At 40.8% G+C, this 19,169-nt stretch overlaps 1 protein-coding gene across 2 annotated transcripts in view; it reads right to left on the minus strand.

The window, feature by feature from the left end:
- LOC120980319 (pre-mRNA-processing factor 39-like) overlaps positions 1-19,169 on the minus strand; it is a 93,937-nt gene that overhangs the window by 40,499 nt on the left and 34,269 nt on the right. For both annotated transcript variants that reach the window (XM_040409353.1, XM_040409352.1), the window contains exon 4: positions 9,104-9,222. In XM_040409353.1, the coding sequence (XP_040265287.1) occupies positions 9,104-9,222 (119 nt within the window). The remainder of the gene's footprint in view (positions 1-9,103; positions 9,223-19,169) is intronic.

Consider the following 19,169-nt stretch of genomic DNA (forward strand, 5'->3'; position numbering starts at 1 on the left):
TGGGGTCATCTGAAGGCAATTGTCTATGCTGTGAAGATACGAGATGTGCAGCACCTGAAACTACGGATACTGGAAGCCTGTGCTAGCATTTCTCCTGCGGTGTCGCTATCAGTGTGTGAAGAGTGGGAGAAGAGGGTTGCATTGACAATCCAACACAATGGGCAGCACATTGAACACATTTTATAAATGGTCAGAAACTTGTAAATAACTCATGAAAGAATAAAGTTACGTTAAAACCAAGCACACCATTGTTTTTCTTGTGAAATTCCCAATAAGTTTGATGTGTCACATGACCCTCTTCTATTGAAAAAACAAAAGTTGGATTCAAAATGGCCGACTTCAAAATGGCCGCCATGGTCACCACCCATCTTGAAATGTTTCCCCCCTCACATATACTAATGTGCCACAAACAGGAAGTTAATATCACCAACCATTCCCATTTTATTAAGGTGTATCCATATAAATGGCCCACCCTGTACAATCGGATCCGTTCATAAAGGGATGCAGATGGTTGTATTATCAGTAACTGAAGCGTTTTGCTGAACCCTGCCGGATCCAGTAAAAACGCTAGTGTGAAAGTAGCCTAAGGATGAGGCCCCATTTTTTAAAATCTGACATGTCACTTTATAATTGGTAATAACTTTGGAAAGCTTTTATATGTCCAAGGAGTTCTGAGAAAGTCTTTTTGTGGCACATTGTACTTTATGCTGGTAGTAAATTTTGGTTAATATATTTTGTTTTGATTTATAAAAAAATCCACAATTGAACAAAATTTAAAAAATTAGCAATTTTCCAAATTGGAACTTCTCTTAAGACAGAAAGTCATAGCTCACAAAATAATTAACCCCTTAATTACTGGGTCCATTTTTGGGTTTGTATTTTCATTTTTCCTCCGCACGTTCCAATAGCCATAACTTTTTTAATTTTCTGTTCATAGATCCATATGCTTATTTTTTGCAGAATAAGTTCTATTTTTTAAGGGCACCATTTAATTTCGAATGTCTGTTATTGGAAAATGCGGATTTTTTTTTATTGGGGGTCAAACTGAATTCTGTGGGCTTAAACTGAAAAAAATCAAGAAAGAAAACGAAAAAGTCTTTATTTCTCATTACAGAAACTAAAATGGACAAGAGACGAGAACCCACTTGTTTGAAAAAATAGTAGGCGCTGATGCCTCGTTTGAAACAGCTGTATCAGGAGCCCCTCTTGTAATCTTTACATTAATTGCCTTATATTACCCTCATATATCATATTTCACCCAAGGTGAAGGTGGGAAAAGGCACAACTAAGATAACAGAGATCACTCAAAATAGTATTGTTTGAGGGAGTGGATGGTCAGACATGCATGGATGGGATATAAATGCTTGCCCCTCTCTTTACTAGGCAGCAGCGTCCCATCCAACAATAAACAAAGTATGAAAACGAGAGGCACGGATTGAAACTAAGTAAGAGCTTCCTCGTAATTACTTGGAATCGTTACAAGCACTTCCCTCACTCGTGCTGTAAGCTTCAGCACCTACTATTTTTTCAAACAAGTGGGTTCTCTTCTCTTGCCCATTTTAGTTTATGTAATGTGAAATAAAGACTTTTTTGTTTTCTTTTTAGCGTCTACAATTACCACTGTGAGGTTGATTATTATTTTTTGTGACGCGAACTCGCTCAGTATCCCTAACTGTGAAGTGTTACCATGGCAGGCCTGGAAAGTTTCAGAAATGTCCAGGCTGCCATGGTAACTGATCGGAGCCCCACGGTTACACTGCTGGGGCTCAGATCAGAAGGAAGGGAGCAGATGCCACGATCGGTGTTGATTGTAGCATCTGAGGGGTTAAATGATGGGGTTCGGCACGTTCACCATTCCCCGTCATTATGGTCAGGTGTCTGCTGTATTATACAGCCCGCTCCATACATTCTCTCAACCGTGACATTGTTATGGACTATTGAAACAGTATGGATACTTGCTTGTTTTATACACTTGCGTTACACTGCTCAGACACCGCTTACGCACACAGCTTTCCCACTATCCTGAACATGGAAGGGGGAAGGAGCGCATTCCAAGGCCCTAGGTACATGTCAATGAGGGGGCTGTTAGCTGATTTCTTAAGTCAGCCTGATGGAAAAGAAGTGTAAGATTAACCCATTGAAAGCTTGCTATTATTTCCCAGTAACCAATAAAAATGCACATTTAGTCAACTCTTACCGGGAGGGTATATTCTGTGTGAACACTTACAATAAACTAGAGATTTTTACTTTGACTCCAATGGGTGTGTCAGAGTTTGATTTCTCCTTGCACGTTAAGACAATTTTCTACTAATTTGGAGCAGTACATAAACCTACCTGGTACCTTGACCAGATCCAAAACAACATATCAGTACATCACAGTGGTTAATATTTTACATATGTTCACAATGTTGGTATTATTTTTCAAACATACTTTTATTTTTGGGAGACGATAAGACTTAGGCTTCTTGCATATCAGCGTTATTAGCTTCAGAAGGCTGTGACGGCAGACATCAGCCTGCCAGAGCTCTCTAGATCTGGCATAGCCGGATATTACTGCAATGCCTGCTGGCCCCATTGACTATAATGGTATGCGGCCACTACCTGGCAAGTACGCCGGGATTCAGCTGGACAAAAAACTGTGTTTTTTGTCCAGCTGAATCCCAGGATTTTTGCCCAGTAGTGGCCGGGTCTCCGCCGGACCCTATTATAGTCTATGGGTCCAACGGGCATTGTGTGCACTGTTTTTTGTCCGGCTGAATCCCGCCATATTTTTTGGCATTTTGTTAAAGGAGTTGTCTCACTTCAGTAAGTGGCATTTATCATGTAGAGAAAGTTAATACAAGCCACTTACTAATGTATTGTTATTACCCATATTGCTTTCTTTGCTGGCTGGATTAATTTTTTCTATCACATTATACACTGCTTGTTTCCATGCTTACAGACAACCCTGCAATCCATCAGTGGTGGACGTGCTTGCAGACTATAGGAAAAAAAATCAGCCTCTCTGGTATACATTTATATTTTAATACTATGGGTGTTTTGGGATGTGGCAGTGAAAATGTGTTGTATATTTATTTTAATTATGTGGAAAGGGGAGTGATTAGAATTTTTATATATTTTTTAACATTCATAAAAACAGATTTTTTTAAGTCCACTTAGACTACAATGAATAACCATTGCATCCTATGGAAGGTACGCTATGTTCCTGTTGAGCCATGCCTCCTGCAGGCTGTCATAGGAACTACTGCTATGGTAGCCTCGGATCCTTCAGAGAGACCAAGGCTACCTTATGGAACAAACGCCCTCCGCCCCCTCCCCATTGTTGCATGGGAATGCTCTTCTGGCCTCAGGAGTGTAGTGCTCCCCAGGGAAAGCCGCCTTAGCGTACTTTCACACTTGCGTTAAATTTTTCTGGTATTGAGTTCCATCCTAGGGACTCAATACCGGAAAAAAACAGATCAGTTTTATCCTAACGCATTCTGAATGGAAAGCAGTTCAGTATGCGTTCAGTATGCATCAGGATGTCTTCAGTTCAGTCACTGTACGCTTTTTGGACGGAGAAAATACCGTAACACTTGCCAGAATGCCGGATCCGGCATTATTTTCCATTGAAATGCATTAATGTCGGATCCGGCCCCAAGTGTTCCGGAAAAACGGATCCGGTTTTCTTTAAAAATGTGAAAAAGATAATTACTGGATTCGGCAGGCAGTTCTGGCGACGGAACTGCCTGCCGGAATCCAACAATGCAAGTGTGAAAGTACCCTTAGATGTTGTGGTCACAAATCACGTCATTAGTCTGGGGTGTCTTCTGTGTGAAACAGAAGAAACCAAGTTCCTATGGTGCCCGGTCTGCTCTGGAGCGAATGCCATTTTTAAAGACCCAATTTCTGACATACTAACAGCCATATTAACGTTATCATTCTTTGTTGACTGTGCTGTATGAGGAATCATTTTTTCCATGACAACCTATAGTTTTTATTGGTATTTTGGGGTACATATGGCTTTTAATCACTTTTTATTAGATTTTTTTGAGAGATGAGGCAGCCAAAGCAAAGCAATTCTGTATAGAAAAAAATTATGATGATTTTTCATGGGGTTCACTGAGTAGTATAAATGGCATATGGGCTATTGCAATTCTGGTAATACCAAATCTATAGTTTTCTTTTAAATCATAAAATCACTTGTAAATATAAATGATGTGGCGCACAGGAGGAACCAGGGATCATATGAGGGGTTCTCAGTAGAGTAGGTTCACCCTATCTACTCAATTAAGTAGCAATGAGAACAGAAAGAACTGGGCATTCTCAGATATCTCGACCAATACTTAATATAATTTATAATGAATTCAGTATTGGTCGAGATATCTGAGAGTGACCAGTTCTTTCTGTTCTCATAAAATCACTTGTATTAATATCTTTTTTTTTTTTTTTCTTGTCTCCAAATTCTAACACCCATAACATTTTTTTTTTTTTCATTGAGGCAGCTAAGTGAGGGCTTGTTTTTCATGGGAAGAACGGTTTAGGCCTCATGCACACAAACTTTTTTTTCCCCGTTTAAGTCAATGGATCCGCAAAAAAAACTGAATGTACTCTGTATGCATTCCGTTTCCGTATTTCAGTTCAAAGATAGAGCATGTCCTATTATTGTCTGCATAACGGACATAGTACTGTTCTATTAGGGGCCGGATGTTCCGTTCAGCAAAAAACTGAAAAAAGCGGACAGCAAAACACTGAAAAAGCCATATGGTCGTGTGCAAGAGGCCTTACTGGTACAATGTTAGGGTACTTTTTCCAGAAGATGAGGTGACCCGAAACCTCCAGCATTGTTTTCAAATTTTTTTATAGTGTTCAACTTGCATTATAAGTAACATGATAATTTTATAGCCTGGGTCATTACAAGTGGCAATACCAATTATGTGTAGTGCATTTTATTTTTTCCTCAATAATAAAGGACTGAATAAGTGTAAATGAGCATTATTTCACTGTAAATATTTATTTTTCAAAAATAATCATTTACTTTTTTTTTTTTTTTTAAAGTCCCGCAAGGGAACTTGAACTTACAATCCTCTGATCAATGGTAAATTACATTACAACACTTTATTGTCATGTATTTTACCTGTCAGTATTACACTGACAGTTCCCTTTTTAGACCCTGTCTTTAGTGTGTCCTTAATAGACTTCCATACACTGCAACCCAGGAGGTCATGGCACCATCGAGACCCTGCAAGCGTGTCACAGGGAGTCCAATGAAGTATTTAGAGAGCCCTGTAAACTACATAGATGCCGCTTTTGCTAATGACTGTATAATACAGCTGGTACCAGCAAGCGATGGCGCCATTTACAGTGATGGAATAGTATGGCGCTGAGCAGGAAGGGGTTAATGAAAAACTGCACTTTTTGCGCTTTAAGTCCTATCTAGGGGCAGGCCGTGATGCAGCAAATAATATAGAATTTGTCTCCTAACTCACACGGCAGAGTCTCAGAGCATTCCTATGTGATCCAGCTTTAGCCTATCTTCCCTGCCTCCTGTTTGTGATTGTTTCTCCCTCTCAGTTGTTAAAAGCAAGAGGCAAGGGAAAGCAGTGTGAAGCTGTATCTAACAATAAATGATGATAATAATCTTTATTCAGTCACAGCATATTCTAAACTACTTCAGAAGGTACATGAAGAGATAAAATCAGACTTTACATAGAAACAGACAAATAAACAAGAGGCATAAGGTCCCTGCTCACAATATATGACATAGGCTGAAATGGAAAATCTGCACCCAGCAAAGAAAAGCAGTGCGAGTCAAAGGAGCACTAAACTCAGCAGCTAATCATTGAAGGAGTCATACAAAAAAAAAACAAGGCGCACAGAGCTGGGTGGGAGAGGATGGGTCAGGAGGGGTTGGATAGGGGAGGATGGAAGTCAGCCACACACGAGAGTCCGACTTCCCGTCTACAAGATCTGGACTGGTGGTCACCTCACCCACCTGCCCATAATGAAAGGATTCAAAAAGTACTTATAGAATATTGCTGGAGTGTTTCTTTAAAATATTATAAAGAACAAGGTAAAAGGAGCAATTCTATTCCCAGGTTTTTTACAGGACCACTTTCCATTCTTAAATATGTCATTCAAGGACTGTGATATCGTGGGAGACCACAAAATCAACTGCTCTCAGACATGGAAGTAAAGGCCCTTGAAACAAGGCGTTCATAATAATTTGCAATACTTAAAACGTATTGGAGAGCTGCTCACAACGAGCATTTTTTAGATCTGGTGGATTCAGCCTCTCCGTGTATTACATGTCCAGCATGTAATACTACATTTGTATGGCTGATCACAGAGTTTTCTGAAGCCGAGCCTCTGAGGATCACCCGATTGCTAGGTTAGCTTCAATCAAAGAAAAAAGATCTAATTTCTCCCCTGTAAATTGCAAAGGATGCAATCCACCCACTTACATTATGGAATAGGAGTGAAAAATATAGCCACTTGATAAGTGAGCGTGGTTAGCTTGTCATGTTGATTTAGGCCAGATTTATCAACTGCGACTTTTCAAAAAGTTGCAAAAATTGTTACAATCTTAACTTCAGTAAAGGGCGATAGAGAAAGTGGGGTACCATCTCAAGACAAAAGGACTGGACTTGAATTGAAAGAAATGGGTGAAAAATGCAACATTAAAGGATTGTAGCCATTAAAAAGATGAAACAGGCCCTAAAGAATACACCGTTTTCTGCCACATAATAGCGAAATGGATTTTTTATCCTGGTATAACACAAGGTCTAATCTGTCGTCGTTCACACCTACATTTTTCTGAGGTAAAAGCTGTGATATTTGCATAACTACAAGTGCACCTGCCTGGTATCAATGAAATACAGCACTCATGATAGAGAATAAAACAGAGTGTAAACTAAAGTCAATTTATTATAATTCATACATGAATATCAAACATTATTGAAATTACAATTAACATTGAAAATATAACTGGACAGGGTGCACAGATGAAACATCTCAGCAAAAGGGTTTTTCCCAAACTATCTGTTAAAGTGGTGTTTTCACTGCAGAATCTCAGCAAATCCATAGCAGAAAACCCCCTCGTGTGGCCATGCCTTTTAAGTAGAACGATCATTTTGATTTATTTTTGAATATATTAGAGACACAGATGTTTAGAATTTTTGTAATATACTTTTTTAGGGAAATGTGTTTATCTTTACTAGAAAACAGCATGTAAAGAGTCTACTTAGCAATGCCCTAACTGAGTGCTGCCAAGGAGACTCCATATTCAGTGTCTGCAGACACTGAGGACAACTATGTGTAACATACAGAGGCTTCTCAGCCTGCCTCTTATCTCCCTACCCCAAGCCCATGGCTCCCTGCTGTGTCCATGTCCAAGTTACCTGCTGCCACCACTAACCGCCGGCAGTTCCGCTTCTTTTGCTTTATTCCCTGGGTTTCTCTGTTAGTCACTGAGTGCAGGGAATAAAGCGGAGAACGGAACGGTCAGTGCTTAGTGCTGACGGTAAGTATAGAGTAACACAGCACACTTTCTGTCAGCTGAGAACACTGCAGCATTGCTCTTTTCCATATCTTCCCAGTGTATCTTTTAGTGCTGGGAAGATGGAGAGAGAAACAAGGTTGCCAAGTTCTGCGCTGACGTAGCAAGTGTGCTACATTACTCTAGATCCACTATTAGCTCTAATCGCCGGCAGTTCTCCACCCTCTACCCTGTGCTCAATAAGTAACAGAGAGGTGCAGTGAACAGAGCTAAAGGAGCAGTGCTGCCAGCGGTTAGCACTGGCAGCAAGTCAAACAGGGCACAGAAGAGATATTTAGGACACATATAGGGAAGCAGGGACTGGTGTAGTCATAAGAGGCAGGCTGAGAAGCCTCTGTATGTTACACAGTTGTCCTCAGTCTCTGCAGACACTGAATATGGACTCTCCTTGGCAACGCTCAGTTAGGGTCTTGCTAAGGAGACACTTTACACCCTGTTTTCTAGTAAGATGAAACATCTTTCCCTAATATTCTCCAAAAATGCTTAACATCCCTTTCCCTGCATTACATTAATAATACACTGGAATAGCAAAAGTACATTTGTCACCCAATAAAAAAAAAAAGAGCTGTGCTCGTTTGTTTTTGACAGTGTCACTGAGACTTTGAATGTAGTAGGAGAGTGAATGCTCGACCATCGCTCCATTCAAACTTCTCCCAACCACTGTCTTGTACATAGGAGGAATAGGGTACAGGAGCCCCTTGATCTGGTGACTGGTGGGGTCCCTGCTGCGCCCCCACCAATCTAGCATTTATCAACTATAAAATTGATAGCTGATAAATTCTTCTGGTTGGAATATCCCTTTATATGGTCCTGGAGAAGAAAATCTTGTTAACACACACAAAACAGAACACAGTAAAGAAAAAATAATCTTATCACTTGATATTTCACTTATTTAGTACATAAAATTATGAAGAAACTTAAAGGGGTTTCCCACCTTTGACATGTTTATCAGGATATGCCATACATGTCTGACACATACAGATCGCCATGTCTGGGACCTACAGCTATCTCCAGAATGAGGGTCCCCGACCCCTGACCCACAACCACTGTGAATGGTGAGATGGCACTGCATGAACAGCGCTCTCATTTCTATGGGAGTTCCAACCTATGACATAAATGTCTAAGATGGGAAAAACCCATTATGGTCTCCACCAATTCCCACACTGGTACATTTTCAGCTTCCTTAATTGCAGAGGTCATCATGGTCCTTCACTACTTGGGATGTCAGATAACACTGCAATCAGTGAGGAAAGCAAAGACATGAGAATTGCCCAGTTAGAAGAACAATGGAACCCACTAAGGGAATAAAGCTTCATTTATACCACTTGGGGTCACAATGCTGGTGCATGAAGAGTCTAAATGGTGAGCAACCAACAAATGAATATTGTGCAGGATGGGAATCTCCAGAATTTTCTTTTGAATAAATAAGCTCAATCACTCACATTTATACAAAAAAGGAAAAGAAATTAGAAATCCAACCAACTTCATTCAGCCATTCATGCTATTTATAGTGTATATATATATATGTATACATACACACACATTAGTAGAATCATTTTCTCTTACCCTCGTAACTTCTCAGCAGACTTTGGCAGTTTCGTATTCACTTTCTTTAACAAGAATAAGATGTAGCTTGTCCACAAGGCCACATTCAGTGGGTTTGACTTCACGGCACGAGTAAAGATCTGCACAAACCAGACACATTAGTAATCCTGCACTGGAGTTAGCGAATATATTTTCTCACTCAAAAATTGCCACTATTCCTTCAAGAAAGTGGAAATACACATTTCTCCCCTTACTGTGGGAAACTGCAGGGAAATAAACAGCTACAGGAGCGAAAATAGAAAGCAAATTAAAAGAAAATAAAAAATGAAACCACAATTGTATAAAAAAATTATAAATAAGGTGGCAAAAAGTTGGCATTTTCTCAAATAAAAATGACAAAAAACGACTTTACATTTTCCATACTGAAAACTGATATGTGACTGCAGTCACCTAGCTTCCCCTTATTTTGCAATGAAGATGATCCAGGAACCTGATATATGGGGAGATGCTGGACTGGGTCTTTCCACTGCCCGTCTCACAAAATAGTCTACCAGGGAAAAACTAAATTTTTTACTCATGCACCCAGCAAAATCACCTATTTGGGCAAGGAAAAAAATATCACAGGTTCAGGGAGAGCAAAAGAGGCTCTCTCCAGAGATGGATCCATGGATCTCAGCTTCAAGTAGGATATTGGAAGGGTGGGATAAAATTCAACAAAAACTTTTTTTGGGTGGTCTTAGGCTTTAAGATTTGAATGACCAAATATTTTAAAACTTGCCTTTCCGCTTCCAGTTGCGTCAGATCTTTAGGATCGCCATCTTCATTGCAGGTGATTGAATACAAGACTTCATGACTAGGATCATATACAGATCAGCAGCTCCTTGCTGAGGTTTTAAACAAACTCATTCTGGAGAGAATTCTGATCTCTCCATTCAGATTGAACCACCCTATGTACTCTATGAACACGTAGTCTTAATCCTTGGTGCCCCGGACTACCAAACATTCAGTAGACAAACTAAGGGGATATGTAGGAAAGATGCCCACTGTCTATGCTAATCTACCAGTCTCCATCCCTTTGACCAATTTCCTGATAATTTAGCATTTTTGCCAGAATGGCAGACCATTGAGTTCTAGATAAAAAGACATTCAAACTGAAATAGAACCCAAAATAAATGAAAGCTGGGAATCTAATATATATTAAGCTTTAATTTATTGAAACTCAGAGCATTATTGTCCTATATCAGTAATTGGTAAAAAAATCAATAATTTACAACATATCCATTAAAAATGTCTCCACTGACATAACGGTCTATTTGTTCATGACTATTCCCACCCTCTGTAAAGCTCATTCACGTGCCGCTCCATCTCCACCTAAAAGTCACACTTCACATTCAGCCATGGCTGAGATACGTCTAGTGTGCGCACACATACAACTTGCTCACGCAGCCATTCTCATGGTCTAAGATGTCTACGATTACTTTTTCATGCAAAAACAGTTTTGGACCCAAAAGCGCAAAAAATAAAAACCTCAGCCTTTTTTTTTTTACATTTTGCTTTAATAAAAGTCTTGTTTTAACGTCTTCTTTCTTTTGGCTCCAGAGCTGTGTGATAATGGCAGAAGTGATCCTGAGGCGCAACACTGGAGATGAAGAGGTTTGGATAATTTCCGCAGTCTGTTGTTCCTCTTCTCTGGAATCCATTTTCAAAGCGCTTACTTTGTCCACGGTGGAAGTCTGAATACATTTATCTTACCCTCCGCTTTCAACATTCAGGAACAGATTCTTATAGTACATCAGCTGTTAACGTCTTGCCTCTTGTCTACCTCCCAACCAGTTCTCTATATTCTACCAATAATCTAAGGTTAACATCGTCCATAATCTGAACGTCTCACTCCCATCTCCAGGATTTTTTTTGGTGGTGCACCAGTTCTCTTCCATGCGCTACCCTGAACAAATCAAAGAAATGTCTAACATTCACAGTTTTAAGTGTGCCCTAGATGACTGGCTCATGCAGCTTGTGATTTGCTCAATTTTATACAAAAGATGGCTGGACCACAGTACAAATCAGGCACTTTTACCTTTTTATCACCTCTATGTTCCTTTTAGCAGGGCCCTTGCTCTTCCTTTTAATTACTTGTCACAATGTAATGTCAGATTTTTTTTTGTGTACATGTAGCCTTGTAATGTGCTGTGGAATATGTTAGTGCTACACAATTGAGTCACATTATTATGACCTGAAGATAATATCCAGAGTAACTGCGGTGTAGAGCATGGACAGCAGCTAAACAGGCTTGGAGTGACTCAATGAGGTCCTGCTAGGTTGTCACAGGTATCTGGAGCCGTGCTGACTGTAGTTTATTCCTGCTGGAGGGTGCATGGGGGGGGAGGGTTCATAGACTGAAGACCACCATCGAGGTGGTCCCACAGATGCTCAATAAGGTTCAAGATTGGGGAATTAGGGGGCCAGGATAGTACTTGGAAGTCTTAGTCATGTTCTTCCAACCAATGTCTGACATTTCTAGCCATGTGAGATGCCAAAGTCCATCTGTTCGATGAAGCAGTAAACATAACTCACTGGAGAAGCCAACGCTTTGCCAGTAAGTGAAAGTCCAACTTTTGCAGAGGTGCAGTGACCCTCAGTCTGCTTCGAAGCCCCATATGCACTAGGATTTGCTGAACTTTTGTTTTCGACACACGTCTGGTAGCCCCCTGGTTCATTTTAGGGGTGAGCTGCTCCATGTAGCGTGTCGGTCCGCCCTAGTGCACATTCGCAGCTGACGTTCCCCTCTCACATCAATGGCATCTGGTGTTCTGCAGTTTCCACATTCCTTATTCACAACAGTGCCATTTGTCCACTCACTTAACACTTTCACCGCAGCAGCATGAGAACAGTTCACAAACTGCGCAGTATCAGTAATATTGCCACCCTCGGCCTAAGAGCCAATCATCATCCCTTTCTGCAACTCTGATAAATCGCCCCTTTACCTATGACAGCTCGGAGGGATATGTGTGCAGACAGACTATCGCACATCTTATATACCCACCAAGCCAGCTCACCACACGTGACTTCCTTCATGAGCTACATGCTGCCAATGTCAAAAGTAGGGATCGACCGATATAATTTTTTTTGTGCCGATAACGATAATCTGTGAACTTTCAAGCCGATTGCCGATAATTTATACCGATATTCAGCAAATTTTCATTTTTGAAAAAAAAAAAAAAAATCCTACACAAATCTGCTGAAAATAAATAGGTTTATTTTTAACGTGTTAGTTTTTTTTTTTCTTGTAAATCGTTCTTTTTCATTTATAATTAATATTTTGGTCTGTTTTTTTTTTTTTTTTTTTTTTTTTTACTATTAGCCCCCTTAGGGACTAGAACCCTTGTCCTATTCACCCTGATAGATCTCTATCAGGGTGAATAGGATCTCACACTGTCCCTGCTGCTCTGTGCTTTGTGCACACAACAGCATGGAGCTGAACATGGCAGCCAGGGCTTCAGTAGCGTCCTGGCTGCCATGGTAACCGATCAGAGCCCCAGGCTTACACTGCTGGGGCTCTGATCAGAAGCTGCCACTGCACCACCAATGAGGAGGGGAGAGGGGACCTTGTGGCCACTGCCACCAATGATTAATACTGGGGGTCTTGGGTGGGGGGGCGCACTGCGCCACCAATGTCTTTAATACTGGGCTTGGGTGGTGGGGGGGCGCACTGCGCCACCAATGTCTTTAATACTGGGCTTGGGTGGTAGGGGGGGGGGGGGGCGTACTGCGCCACCAATGTCTTTAATACTGGGCTTGGGTGGTGGGGGGACGCACTGCGCCACCAATGTGTTAATACTGGGGTTTGGGGGGGTGCCACCAATGAAGATATCTCTCTCATTAATTCATATACAGGAGGCGGAAGCTGGCTGCAGAATCACATAGCCGGCTCCCGACCTCTATGAGCGTTAGCTGCGATCCGCAGCACCTGAGGGGTTAACTACCGCAGATCGCGGCTACCGCTCATAGAGGTCGGGAGCCGGCTATGTGATTCTGCAGCCAGCTCCTGCCTCCTGTATATGAATGAGTTAGTTAGCTAACATCATTGGTGGCGCAGTGGCCACAGCTCCTCCCCTCCTCTTATTGGCAGCAGCGCACAGGGGGAGGGAGACACTGCTTCCTTCTCCCCTGTGCTGCTGAGGGAACATGAAGAGTGCTGTCAGCAGCGCGATCCTTGTTCCCAATACGTTATCGGTATATCGGCAAAATAGATGCCGATACCGATAATGTTCAAAATCCTGATGATCGGCCGATAATATCGGTAAAACCGATAATCGGTCGATCCCTAGTCAAAAGTAAAAAATATATAGAAAAAAGGAGCGTCAGTTTAAGAAAACAAGTAGGTAGAGTACAGACGGGAAAGGAGGTAGAGAATGTGAGGCGCCAAGGAGTACCAAAGTAGAGACCACTACAGGGCTCTGACTAGCAGACCGTGGTATATGAGTGTGAAAACAAAAACGATCAGTGGAGCGCCAGATGACAGATAATGGTTCAGATAACCAATCTAGGGGTGATTAATCCCAGATAGGATATTATAATGATATAATAAAATAAAATAAAAATGTGGTGTTATTACACCTGATTCTATGAGTGCACGTACTCAATAGAGACAGAAATATATAGATAACAATGTTGCTTACACAATTGTGCTCTAAATAATGAAAGCGTGCATCCATACAGATTTTTACTCACCTCACCAGGGGGGGGGGGGGGGGGGGGAAGCGTAAGATAAAGCACAAGACACTTGACACCATAGAACCCCCCCTCGCCGAGATCGCCTGTAGAATGTTAGGTATCCTCGCGGTCCTTCAGATAGATGACCCGGTGGACTCCAATAATTAAGCAAGGTTCCTTTAATAACTGAATCAGCTCAACGCGTTTCGGGGTTATTATAAACCCCTTCTTCAGGAGCAATAGAATAACATACAACATACAGGGGTTTATATACAACAAAATAGGTTTGAACTTCGAAAAGGGCGCCAAAGAGTGTACACATTACGTCACTTCCAGTGCCGGAAGTGATGCGTTCCACCGTGGAACGCATTTATTCTATTAGATATAGGAATCGTGGTTGTAAATATTATAGAAGGGCTAGTTGATGTTGCCCATAGCCTACTGCTTATCATCTGGAAGAGGCAGGGGAAAAGTACAGAGAGGACAAGCGCATCTAGGTTGCGCTCCACAGATGCGGCCACGCTCACTTCCGGCCCGTGGACCGCACAGCTGGAACGCATCCGATGCGATGAAGAATCCTATAGAGGCGTGGAGCGCACATGCGGGTCAACAGCTCTCCTAGGCAGAATATATGTATACAGCACAATGTATTAAATATAAAATTACATGTTTTGGGGGAAATATATTCGCAACTCTATCTACATAACGAATTTTAAGGGAATTTAAAAACTACAACAGATATGCAAAAAGGGGGAAATTCACAGGACCAACACATACATGTTATATAAATATGAATATAAATATAATTGTAAACAGGTACATGCATAGATGTATATATACATATAGACCTAGATAAAATGCAAAATATAGATTAAAAAAAAAAAAATATATATATATATATATATATATAGATATAAATAATAATAAATATAAAAATAAACAGAAATAAAAATAGAAATAATGAATAATAATAATAAACACCCATATAAATATGGATATCAAAATAGATGAAAAAATAAAAAAATATAACAATGACCTGTGCATATACCATGCTCCAAGTTACAAAAAATTCTGGCTTTACAAGTACTGTAAAAAGCTGGCTCGTGCGCACATGTGTATCCCCATATATACACTGCTCAAAAAAATAAAGGGAACACAAAAATAACACATCCTAGATCTGAGTTAATTAAATATTCTTCTGAAATACTTTGTTCTTTACATAGTTCAATGTGCTGACAACAAAATCACACAAAATAAAAAAAATGGAAATCAAATTTTTTAACCCATGGAGGTCTGGATTTGGAGTCACACTCAAAATTAAAGTGGAAAAACACACTACAGGCTGATCCAACTTTGATGTAATGTCCTTAAAACAAGTCAAAATGAGGCTCAGTAGTGTGTGTGGCCTCCACGTGCCTGTATGACCTCCCTACAATGCCTGTGCATGCTCCTGATGAGGTGGCGGACGGTCTCCTGAGGGATCTCCTCCCAGACCTGGACTAAAGCATCTGCCAACTCCTGGACAGTCTGTGGTGCAACGTGACGTTGGTGGATAGAGCGAGACATGATGTCCCAGATGTGCTCAATTGAATTCAGGTCTGGGGAACAGGCGGGCCAGTCCATGGCATCAATGCCTTCGTCTTGCAGGAACTGCTGACACACTCCAGCCACATGAGGTCTAGCATTGTCTTGCATTAGGAGGAACCCAGGGCCAACCGCACCAGCATATGGTCTCACCTGCTTTCATCTGTGAAGAGCACAGGGCGCCAGTGGCGAATTTGCCAATCTTGGTGTTCTCTGGCAAATGCCAAACGTCCTGCACGGTGTTGGGCTGTAAGCACAACCCCCACCTGTGGACGTCGGGCCCTCATATCACCCTCATGGAGTCTGTTTCTGACCGTTTGAGCAGACACATGCACATTTGTGGCCTGCTGGAGGTCATTTTGCAGGGCTCTGGCAGTGCTCCTCCTGTTCCTCCTTGCACAAAGGCGGAGGTAGCGGTCCTGCTGCTGGATTGTTTCCTTCCTACGGCCTCCTCCACGTCTCCTGATGTACTGGCCTGTCTCCTGGTAGCGCCTCCTGGTAGCGCCTCCATGCTCTGGACACTACGCTGACAGACACAGCAAACCTTCTTGCCACAGCTCGCATTGATGTGCCATCCTGGATAAGCTGCACTACCTGAGCCACTTGTGTGGGTTGTAGACTCCGTCTCATGCTACCACTAGAGTGAAAGCACCGCCAGCATTCAAAAGTGACCAAAACATCAGCCAGGAAGCATAGGAACAGAGAAGTGGTCTGTGGTCACCACCTGCAGAACCACTCCCTTATTGGGGGTGTCTTGCTAATTGCCTATAATTTCCACCTGTTGTCTATTCCATTTGCACAACAGCATGTGAAATTCATTGTCACTCAGTGTTGCTTCCTAAGTGGACAGTTTGATTTCACAGAAGTGTGATTGACTTGGAGTTACATTGTGTTGTTTAAGTGTTCCCTTTATTTTTTTGAGCAGTGTATATTTTACATATCTATATGTTATATTTATTATCTTTCACGTATACTATATAATATATATATATATATATATACACAGTACAGACCAAAAGTTTGGACACACCTTCTCATTCAAAGAGTTTTCTTTATTTTCATGACTATGAAAATTGTAGATTCACACTGAAGGCATCAAAACTATGAATTAACACATGTGGAATTATATACATAACAAACAAGTGTGAAACAACTGAAAATATGTCATATTCTAGGTTCTTCAAAGTAGCCTTTTGCTTTGATTACTGCTTTGCACACTCTTGGCATTCTCTTGATGAGCTTCAAGAGGTAGTCCCCTGAAATGTTTTGCACTTCACAGGTGTGCCCTGTCAGGTTTAATAAGTGGGATTTCTTGCCTTATAAATCGGGTTGGGATCATCAGTTGCGTTGAGGAGAAGTCAGGTGGATACACAGCTGATAGTCCTACTGAATACACTGTTTAGAATTTGTATTATAGCAAGAAAAAAGCAGCTAAGTAAAGAAAAACGAGTGGCCATCATTACTTTAAGAAATGAAGGTCAGTCAGTCAGCCGAAAAATTGGGAAAACTTTGAAAGTAAGGGCTATTTGACCATGAAGGAGAGTGATGGGGTGCTGTGCCAGATGACCTGGCCTCCACAGTCACCGGACCTGAACCCAATCGAGATGGTTTGGGGTGAGCTGGACCGCAGAGTGAAGGCAAAAGGGCCAACATTTGCTAAGCATCTCTGGGAACTCCTTCAAGACTGTTGGAAGACCATTTCAGGGGACTACCTCTTGAAGCTCATCAAGAGAATGCCAAGAGTGTGCAAAGCAGTAATCAAAGCAAAAGGTGGCTACTTTGAAGAACCTAGAATATGACATATTTTCAGTTGTTTCACACTTGTTTGTTATGTATATAATTCCACATGTGTTAATTCATAGTTTTGATGCCTTCATAGTCATGAAAATAAAGAAAACTCTTTGAATGAGAAGGTGTGTCCAAACTTTTGGTCTGTACTGCATATATATATATATATATATATATATATCCGATCACTTTTTATTATATTATTGGTCTTATCGGTATATATATGTATGTTTTGTGGTCCATGTATGTACTTGTGTATATATCTATGTATATATATATATATATGGGGATACACATGTGCGCACGAGCCAACTAACAGTACTTGTAAAGCCAGAATTTTTTGTAACTTGGAGCATGGTAGATGCACAGGTCATTGTTATATTTTTTTATTTTCTCATCTATTTTGATATCCATATTTATATGGGTGTTTATTATTATTCATTATTTCTATTTTTATTTCTGTTTATTTTTATATTTATTATTATTATTATCTATATATTTTTATCTATTTTCATCCATATTTTGCATTTTATCTAGGTCTATATGTATATATACATCTATGCATGTACCTGTTTACAATTATATTTATATAACATGTATGTGTTGGTCCTGTGAATTTCCCCCTTTTTGCATATCTGTTGTAGTTTTTAAATTCCCTTAAAATTCGTTATGTAGATAGAGTTACGAATATATTTCCCCCAAAACATGTAATTTATATTTAATACATTGTGCTGTATACATATATTTTGCCTAGGAGAGCTGTTGACCCGCATGTGCGCTCCACGCCTCTATAGGATTCTTCATCGCATCGGATGCGTTCCAGCTGTGCGGTCCACGGGCCGGAAGTGAGCGCGGCCGCATCAGTGGAGCGCAACCTAGATGCGCTTGTCCTCTCTGTACTTTTCCCCTGCCTCTTCCAGATGGTAAGCAGTAGGCTATGGGCAACATCAACTAGCCCTTCTATAATATTTACAACCACGATTCCTATATCTAATAGAATAAATGCGTTCCACGGTGGAACGCATCACTTCCGGCACCGGAAGTGAAGTAATGTGTACACTCTTCGGCGCCCTTTTCGAAGTTCAAACCTATTTTGTTGTATATAAACCCCTGTATGTTGTATGTTATTCTATTGCTTCTGAAGAAGGGGTTTATAATAACCCCGAAACGCGTTGAGCTGATTCAGTTATTAAAGGAACCTTGCTTAATTATTGGAGTCCACCGGGTCATCTATCTGAAGGACCGCGAGGATACCTAACATTCTACAGGCGATCTCGGCGAGGGGGGGTTCTATGGTGTCAAGTGTCTTGTGCTTTATCTTACGCTCCCCCCCCCCCCCCCCCCCCCCCCTGGTGAGGTGAGTAAAAATCTGTATGGATGCACGCTTTCATTATTTAGAGCACAATTTTGTGTAAGCAACATTGTTATCTATATATTATTGTCTCTATTGAGTACGTGCACTCATAGAATCAGGTGTAATAACACCACATTTTTATTTTATCTTATCATTATAATATCCTATCCGGGATTAATCACCCCTAGATTGGTTATCTGCACCTTTATCTGTCATCTGGCGCTCCACTGATCGTTTTTGTCTTCTCACTCATATACCAATGTCAAAAGTAGGAAGTGGTCAGAATAATGTGACTCTGCTGTGTATATAAAGATTAAGAAAACTGCAAAGAATGTCATATTTCAATAGCTTGTAACTATTTATCTGAAAACTTGATAAAATAATTATTGTTGCAAAGTTACTTAAGTATAATTTTTTTTTTATGCCAGGTTTTGAAAAGTATTACCCCATGTACAGTATTACTGTAGTTTTTTTTTAAGGTTTTATTTCCTCCCTATTTAAAAGGGGTTTTCCGGGACCAGAATGTCAATGACTTATTCCCAGGATAGGTCAAAAACATTGATTGTGTGGGTCTGCCTCCTGGCACCTTTGACATTCAACTAGAATGGGCACGGTACCAAGAACAGGCACTACACAATGTACACTGCT

The sequence above is a fragment of the Bufo bufo genome, chromosome 10 (assembly GCF_905171765.1).
Source record: "Bufo bufo chromosome 10, aBufBuf1.1, whole genome shotgun sequence".
Taxonomy (NCBI): Eukaryota; Metazoa; Chordata; class Amphibia; order Anura; family Bufonidae; genus Bufo; species Bufo bufo.